The sequence below is a fragment of the Buceros rhinoceros genome, unplaced genomic scaffold (assembly GCF_000710305.1).
Source record: "Buceros rhinoceros silvestris isolate BGI_N320 unplaced genomic scaffold, ASM71030v1 scaffold34298, whole genome shotgun sequence".
Lineage (NCBI taxonomy): Eukaryota > Metazoa > Chordata > Aves > Bucerotiformes > Bucerotidae > Buceros > Buceros rhinoceros.
Window position 1 is genome coordinate 1,247 of NW_010426875.1, and position 8,827 is coordinate 10,073.

Genomic DNA, 8,827 nt, shown 5'->3' on the forward strand with positions numbered 1-8,827 from the left:
GAAAGAAGTAAAAGAAGGAACAGGAAGAAGAAGAACAAGAAGACTGGAAGAAGTGGTTGGACTCAATATCTCAAGGGTCTTTTCCAACCTAGATTATTCTATGATCCTATATGCTTTACATAATTTCCTGCATTATTGTTTCTAAACGTCTTTCTAGCATGCAAAGTAATTACTTTTGCTTATAAGAAATTAAAGAAATAAGGTTGCCTAATGAGGAGTGGAGGATTTAATTTGATTGTGAATCCAGCCTTTTTGATTATTGTGAGTGTCATTTTATTGCTGTGCCAGAGAACTTGGAAGGGTGACAGCTTCCCATGAAGTTTTGTGGGATTTATGCAGCAGCTGGAGTACTATTGAACAGTCCCTGAGATATGGAGACGTTAATCCTGCTGGGGACTAAGCTGAGGGAGATAATAAAGGCTGTGGATCATTATGTTAAAAATTGCTGTGCCAATTTCTGAGAGACGAGTGTCTCCAAATGACCAAGGTCGTCTGGAAATTACCAAAGCTATCCAATGCCACTTTCTAAGCGTACAGCCATCTCCTTGAGATAGGTGTAAGTGGCAAGCTAGGAAGGGGATCAGTGGACACAGACACCCGTATTTCAGTGAGGCACTGGAGTAAAAGGCAGCAAACAAGAACCAATACACGACTCTGTATGTCTGAAGAAAAATAGGGCTGGAGTTCAGACAACAATTGAACTGCAGCCACCATAGTGTACCTAAGGAGGAGACGTGGCAGGAGGTAATTAAAGCAATTAACCTCACTATGAGATTAGACCCCCTCTGGGCATCTTTTCACCCCCTTGTGTCAAAGGGAGGGATAGCTCTTAGAAAGGGGAAATTTTTTTCTAGCCAGAGAGTTGTTCCTCATTCCTAAAGACTTACAGAAGAATGTATTTAAAAGGCTACATGAGGGTCATTTAGAGATTGAATAATATTACAAGGGAATCAGTTACGTTGTAAATTGCCCTCAGAGGAACTATGACCTTATGGAAACTCCTAAGGTTTGTCAAATATGTCAAAACACAAGACAAGTGAAGTGAAACATTCAGTATTTGTGGCCGAATGCCACACAGAAAAGCTGTCTGCTTGGAACAAAACAAGCGTGGATTTGTTTAAGCTCGCAACAAAAATGCTTTTTCATTTGATCAATAAAAAAAAAAAGAAACAACAGCAGAATCTGCTTTCTAGATTTGGATGTGTTATCAAACTTTTTACATGAGGACTTATTTTTTTTAATACATTCATTGAAGTCATATCCATAAGCCGTCTTTGGTTTTGCTTTGAGCAAGTCACTGAATCTTACTGGCACCTCATTTAATTTGGGTGAAATCTGACCTCATGCAGACTGTGACATGAAGTATATGCTTTTCTTCAATCACCAAAAGAAGAAAGAGCAGGACTTAGGGTAGCGGATTACTGTGCTGGCCTTTGAAGAAAATGCAAATCCATAATCTCTCCTAATTCGATGGTTAGTTTAAATGTCTGAACAGTAAAATCTCTGAGATAATTTCTAGAGGAAGACAGTGGTTTTATCCCTTGCAATAAAGTTGCAGGCTCAGCCTTCAGTAAGAAATATATCCTCCTCCTTTTTCATTTTAGGAGTTAGTGAAGAGGTAGGAACACAGGCACAGGGCAGAGCAGAATCACTCTTTACTTCCAAGAAAAATTAAACCTTTTCTTAGAGGGATGGCTGAATAGCGTCCCATGTTCTGGAGGAAGACTGCAAAATGGTTTTCTAGTGGGTACTGTTTGTAAGCCTGTATTGTGGGGGTAAAACCCACTCTATCCATGCCATATGTACCGAAGGTAAACAAACCAGCTGGAAAGAGAAATTAAATGTTATTCTACTTAGCAGCCAACATACCAATGCAACAATTTCTTGTTTTTCTCCTTACAACATTCCAAAGTGTAAAATAAGCACTCGAAGATAGAAATGTAATTTAGGTTTCAAACTTCATTACTTTGTGGACATATGGTAATTTTGAGCAAGTTTCAAGAAGGAAAGCAAAGACAAGGCTATAATACAATAATTTATTTATTTATGGATTCCCTAATTATTCTACATGTTTAAATATCCTAATATTGCTTCAAAAATTGACAAACTGTAACTTGTTTTTAATCTCCGGCAGAAAAGGTGAATTAAAAAAAAAATCCTTGGAACAAATATTGGATTGATAATGTGAACGTAACTGATGTGATTTGTCAGGTTGATCACTTCCCTTCTTTTACTGTAGATATTTTGTTGGATGATGCTACTGAGGGAGCACTCCACAAAGAAGGTCATAGCGTGAAAATTTTGGTCACTATAAACAAAGGCTATAGTCGAGCCAAGGTAAGTTCATTACGCAAAGGTCTAGATGCAGAATTGTATCTCAAGCAAATCTTGCAATACAGTAGCTCAACTTGTTTCAGTATTTTCAGACAGGAACTGAAGGGAAATATCCTGAAGATAACAGCTCTCTTCTCTGTCATCCATGCCCATTACAGTTAGGCACTCTCCATAGACGAATGTCATGTGGCCTCTTTCTGCCTTTGTGATAGCTCAGACACTACCAATTCTCAGTTTAATTAGTAGTAGGATGTTCTGGGACTTGTTATCTCCATTTAACAGTTATTATAAATTAGATCTATGCCTTGGACCCCTTAGAGAGCAACTATGAATATGCTGCTGAGGTAATCTATTTGGAATTGCATTATTGTGTTTTCGTGTTTTGTATTACAAAAAAAAACCCAGTGAAACTTATTTATATTCAGGCCTTTATGAGCACAGATGCAATCAAAGAGCAGAATAAGATACTGTATTTCCTTCCTTACAAAAATGTGTCAAAGTGATGTCATCTATACCTATTTCTGGCACAGAGATTATTAACAAAGTTGAAACATCACATTCCAAATATTATTTTTCTTCATCGTGAATATTATCAATCTTCATAGAAAACTTATTACCACCATTTTTAGTCCAGTTTCCAAAAATCTCTCTTTACAGGATCAAAAACCACGTGCATATCTGATAGGATCAATTGGAGTCAGTGGAAAAACAAAATGGGACGTTTTAGATGGTGTAATCAGACGTCTCTTTAAGGTAAGGCACTGAAAAATTAGCTCAAGTATTAAGTCAGTTTTCTTTTTCACTTAAGAAAAGTTCTGTATTCTTTGGGTTGTTTTGCCAACTTTTTGTTTTGACTTGGTTTTTTGACATATAGCTAACACCAGTATTAAACTGTACTCTCAATGTCGCTGTACTTTTTTCATGATTGTAGGCAGCTCTCTATTGAATATGACTGCAAGAATCTCCTTGTCAAGTGACTTCACTTGTATTAAAATATTTTCCAAATGGCTTTCATTCAATAATCATTTTTAATTTTATGTTTTATATTTTCACATAATTCCAGGAATATGTTTTCCGAGTGGATCCAACTACTAGCCTGGGTCTAAGTTCTGACTGCATTGCTAGCTATTGTATAGGGGATTTAATTAGAGCCCATAGCCTAGAAGTGCCTGAACTGCTGCCTTGTGGATATCTAGTTGGAGAAAATAACATCATCACTGTGAACCTGAAAGGTAAAACTTCAAGAATATTTTTGCGGACACTGTAAAGTCCTTTACTGCAGTCCCCCATCCCTTCATATTTTTTTCTCACATCTGACCTTTCCATACTTTGTCTCCAATTCAAGGATTCATTTATCACATAAATTCTCTGTATGACATTGTATATCACCTAATGCAGTGTGGCATTTTGAGGCAAATCCAAGAATATCTCTGTCCTTCTCTGTCTGACTGCCAAATCACAGCAAAATACACATTTCTGAATAGTGCAAAAACACAGCAACCCCAAAACAGAGATTACAATGAGAAATATTTATGCCTTACCCAGTTCCACAGGAAAAATGTTGTTTCAAAAGTTGTAGGGGTTTGCTATTGGAGGGGAGCAGGACCCTCTGAAGGTCTGTATATATATTGTTGTGACAACCAATAACCCTTGTGGCTGTTACTTTGGCTTTTTTTTTTTTTTTTTGTCATGGTTTCCTGGAGCTAACATTATATAGCCGTCTGTTCTCAGCCAATAACCCTTTTGGTTGTTTTTTTGTTTTTTTTTTTTTTTTTTTTTTGTCATGGTTTCCTGTAGTGTCTGAAGCATATATCTTTGCCTCACTGAGCCTTCTCTTCATATTTCACCTTTCCCACCCGTCTTGTCCTGCTATCACTGTTTAGCCGTGATAGTGGAAGGATATAAGTATATCCACAGTAATGTACCCTGTGATGTGAATTTTATTTAGGCAAAAGTATCTTATCTTGCTTAGAGGACAGCACTGATGCCATCAGGTGCTGGGCCAAACCTATACCTACCGCAGCAAGTATGAACCCATTTTTCTTTTCTTTTGTTCCCAGGAGTGGAAGAAAACAGTTTGGACAGTTTTGTGTTTGACACATTAATTCCTAAGCCAATTACGCAGCGGTACTTTAATTTACTGATGGAGCATCGCAGAATTATTCTGTCGGGACCCAGTGGAACGGGAAAGACCTATTTAGCTAACAGGCTGGCTGAATATATCATAACTAAGTCTGGCAGAAAAAAAACTGAGGATGCAATTGCAACTTTTAACGTAGATCATAAGTCAAGCAAGGTAGGTTACAGTTGGAAAGATAACTTATTGCCAAATCAGCAGTGATGATGCAGAGTAGATCCCCTTAATTAGGATACTGGTTTGTTGCTCAGTTAACATTTTTTCCTACAAGAATTCAGTCTCCAGTCCCAGTGAGGAACAGAGACTAGGTCTTATTGTTCTAAACAAACCATTGAAGCACTGTAAAGGAATTCTGAATTTTCCCTCACTTGAGGAAACCTACCATAAGGAGAGACACAGAGTCGAATTCCTATATTCTTGGAGTGTCTGTAATTCCTTTGTCAGAAAGGTTGGATATATAGTAATACTGGTCTAACTTTCATTTTTAGAGTCATAATAGCAGCCTCTTGTTAGCAAAGATTTCAGAATGGTGATTTTGAATAACTGACTCGGGTTCAGCTTCTTAATCTGCACTAGGTAAATACAACTGCTGCCACATTTTCTGGTGTGCATCAGTCGGGAACCTGACCATACTAAAATTGCCTCATGCATCATGACCCATTCACAGTGATTTACACAGCTTGGATTATCAAGCGTCTAGCATGGCTGCTGTGCTAGCCACAGATAATACTATTCACTTGCTGTCCTAAATTGGCTATACTCCTAACCTGGTATCTAGGGAAGAGAAAATGAAAGGTTTTGCCCAGAGCTTCCTGATTTGCATGGAACATAATGAATGCCAACCTAATATGAGAAGGAAGAACATACAGATCCCAAAGTAGAGGGAGGACAATTCAAGTAAAGACACCACTTTTCACTGTCTTTTTACAGAGGATTTGTGATGCCCTTTACTTTGACAGGGGATGTGTTTATGTTTTGTTTTTATAACACATACATTTATAATGGAAATTGTCCCACAAAAGAGCAAGCTTTTGGATTTCTGGTAAATTGCTTCTTGTATGTGGGTTTGTTTTGGGGTTCTGGTTTTGAGGTTTTTTTTTTTCTTTTTCCTTTTCTTTTGTTTCTATTAACACTTACATAGAACTTTTGGATTTGTAATAAAAAAGAAAAAAACAACACACTTAAATATCAGGTGTATTTCGATAATATAGATGGTGCTATTCCATGAAAGAAACACATAATGTTCCCCTGGAGACACCTGATCATAGAATCACAGAATTGTTTTGGTTGGAAGAGACCTTTATGATCATCAAGTACAACTGCATCGAGTTCACTCTGCACTGCCAGGATCCCTAAACCATGTCCCTCAGGACCACATCCACACGTCTTTTAAACACTTACAGGGATAGGGACTCCACCACCTTCCTGGGCAACCCATTCCAATGCTTAATGACCCTCTGTGTGAAGACATTTTTCCTGATAGCCAACATAAATTCCCCCTGATGCAACTTAAGGCCATTTCCTCTCGCCCTGTCATTCCTAACACGGGAGAGGAGACCAACCCCCACCTCACTACAACCTCCTTTCAGGTAATTGTAGAGAGTGATAAGGTCTCCTCTGAGCCTGCTCTTCTCCAGACTAAACAATCCCAGTTCCCTCAGCAGCTCCTTGTAAGATAGGTTCTCTAAACCCTTCACCAGCTTTGTTGCCCTTCACTGAACACCCAACATTCTTCTTGAAGTGAGGGGCCCAAAACTGGACACAGTACTCAAGGTGTGGCCTCACCAGCACTGAGTACAGGGGGACAATCACTTCCCTGCTCGTGCTGACCACACTATTTCTGATACAAGCCAGGAAGCCGTTGGTCTTCTTGGCCACCTGGGAACACTGCTGGCTCATATTCAGCCGGCTGTCAAACAGCACCCCGGGGTCCTTTCCTGCTGGGCAGCTTTTCAGCCACTCCTCCCCAGCCTGTGGTGTTGCAGGGGTTTGTTGTGGCCCAAGTGCAGGACCCAGCACTTGGTCTTGTTGAATTTCATACAATTGGCCTCAGCCCATCAATCCAGCCTGTCCAGATCCCTCTGCAGAGCCTCCCAACCCTCAGGCAGATCAACGCTACCTCCCAACTTAGTGTCATCTGCAAGATCATAAAAAGCCAAATAAAAGTCTTTCTTGAAATAAAAAAAGGTTGCATGCTTCCATTAAACAAGAGAAGATTCTGCTATCTCCAATCTGTAAAGTAAAATGGTAGTAGGAACCTTGTCCATAATGCTGAACATTCCCAACACTGATAAAATTAGGTACCTCTAGAGATACAATAGTAAATCTTATCTAGTCCAGACCCTCAAAAGCAACAAAGTCGAGAAAAAATATGAAATGTTTTGATTGTAGAAAGTTTTCTTTTACTCCAGCACTAAATGGCACCAGGCAGATAGCTGACAGATAGTAAATTTTATTATGAGGTGTGGTAGAGTATCCCTTAAAGGTCAAACAAATTTTCGTTGAGAGTGGTAAAATGAGGTAACTGAAGGAACAATTCAGTATGTCTTATTCATGTGGTAATTTGGGTGTTTTTGGTATATAACTGTGGCATTCGTAAGAATGGAGGTCCAACAATTAATATGGATATATCAGCCCATTGGAATGGCATATTTAATTGCAACCTATTTTCCTCTGGAGGTAAGATATTTTATCAGCAGATTTCTCAGGAATGTATCCACCAAATAGGAATGTGTATGCTTCAGTCTGTTGTCTTATGTTGTTTTTCCTGGCATGTGGCTTCATGTTCCCCTATCTTAGGAGCAGGTCTTCCTGCATGTGCCGTTCCAAGTGAATGAACCACAGTGGGGGAACTCTGTAGCAGCCTCTTTATCTTTTTGAAAATCTTTTCCCCTGAAATTACATCTACAGTCTAATTGGGTTAATATTTTCTGGGGTTTTTTTGTTGATTCTGCTGCAGGATCTGCGACAATACCTAGCAAATCTAGCTGAGCAATGCAGTGCTGACAACAATGGTGCTGACCTCCCTGTGGTCATAATTCTTGATAACCTTCACCACATCAGTTCCCTAAGTGACATCTTCAATGGTTTTCTCAACTGTAAATATAATAAATGGTAGGTAGTAGCTCTTCTCTTCCCTTTCACACAGTTTTTTCAATTGATCTAGTAAAACCTGTTTGTTATTTTGCAAAATAAAATGTCCCCATGGAAACTTAGACTCCCATAGGCTGTCAGCAAAGCCCTTATGTGCTTGAATAGTTTTAACCTTCTTCAATCAAGTACTTAGGTGTCCGCTTCACCTTATTTTTATGACTCCCATGCATCTCAGTGAGATCTAAGCATACCACAGAACTTAAGAATGTACTTAGACTGAATTAGGGTATTAACTCTTTCACCCTGTAAGATCACTCAAGCTCATTAGTACCACGAAGGCAGCTTGGAGAGTAAGAAATGTACTTTATAATAGTGGAGTTTGGAATATGTGTGAACCCATGAACCATACAATGCAGAAGCTGTAGTATATCTTCTAGATTTGCACTTCCTACAGTTTTTCTGTAGCAGTCCAGAAGTACGAAGTTTGCTGGCTGTTCTTCATTGCCAAGCAAGAATAAAAATAATGTTTTCTGGAACATTTACTGGCCTATAACATTGGCTATTTCTGCTGTAAAAGTTCCATCACCGGGAATTCCTTCATAAAATCACTGCATGCTATGTCTTACTCATGAGATTTACTGGCTTCTGAAATTAAAACTCTAAGCCTCCTACAAAATCATGATGTACATAAGGACAGGGTTGCCTCATTTATTTCTTTATTATGGAGGAGTACTAGTAAGCTACAAATGTGCAGAGAGGGAAATCATAGAAGAATAAACAATTAAAAAACAGTGCCCCAGAAATATTTTAAATCGAAGAAATATTTTAAATCTAAGGCTTTTTAAGTTGGCCTAGTGCAGCTAAGAAGAAAGAATATTCTCTGAATATTTGAATAAAACCTCCCTCAAAAAAACCCTACTACTTTTCTCTTTTCAGTCCCTATATTATTGGAACAATGAACCAGGGAGTTTCTTCTTCACCAAATCTGGAGCTGCATCACAATTTCAGGTAAATTCATTCTATATTTACCGTGGCTTTGTTTGCACAGCTCCCTGATTCTCAGCCCAGTTCTTCAACAAATATTGATCTTGTGTCTCATCATAGCAAAGTGTTTTGGCTTCTGTTTCTCTCCTGTATTGACAGGTCTCTGAATGGTGTAGGAGAATGCTGAAAGAAATGATACTTTCTGGCACCTCTAGCAAGTTGCTGAAAGTGATTGCATTCTTGCATTCCATTTGTCTCCAGCAGTGTCTGGAAGTCCTG

General features: G+C 38.7%; 1 protein-coding gene across 1 annotated transcript in view; it reads left to right on the plus strand.

Annotated features, from left to right (window-relative positions):
- Nucleotides 1–2,211: 2,211 nt before the first annotated feature.
- LOC104498326 (neuron navigator 3-like) overlaps nucleotides 2,212–8,827 on the plus strand; it is a gene marked incomplete at its 5' end in the record, with an annotated part of 15,150 nt that continues 8,534 nt past the window's right edge. Inside the window, 6 exons of the mRNA XM_010141684.1 lie at nucleotides 2,212–2,337; nucleotides 2,992–3,087; nucleotides 3,398–3,566; nucleotides 4,395–4,630; nucleotides 7,431–7,585; nucleotides 8,501–8,572. Coding sequence (XP_010139986.1) covers nucleotides 2,212–2,337; nucleotides 2,992–3,087; nucleotides 3,398–3,566; nucleotides 4,395–4,630; nucleotides 7,431–7,585; nucleotides 8,501–8,572 — 854 coding nt within the window. The remainder of the gene's footprint in view (nucleotides 2,338–2,991; nucleotides 3,088–3,397; nucleotides 3,567–4,394; nucleotides 4,631–7,430; nucleotides 7,586–8,500; nucleotides 8,573–8,827) is intronic.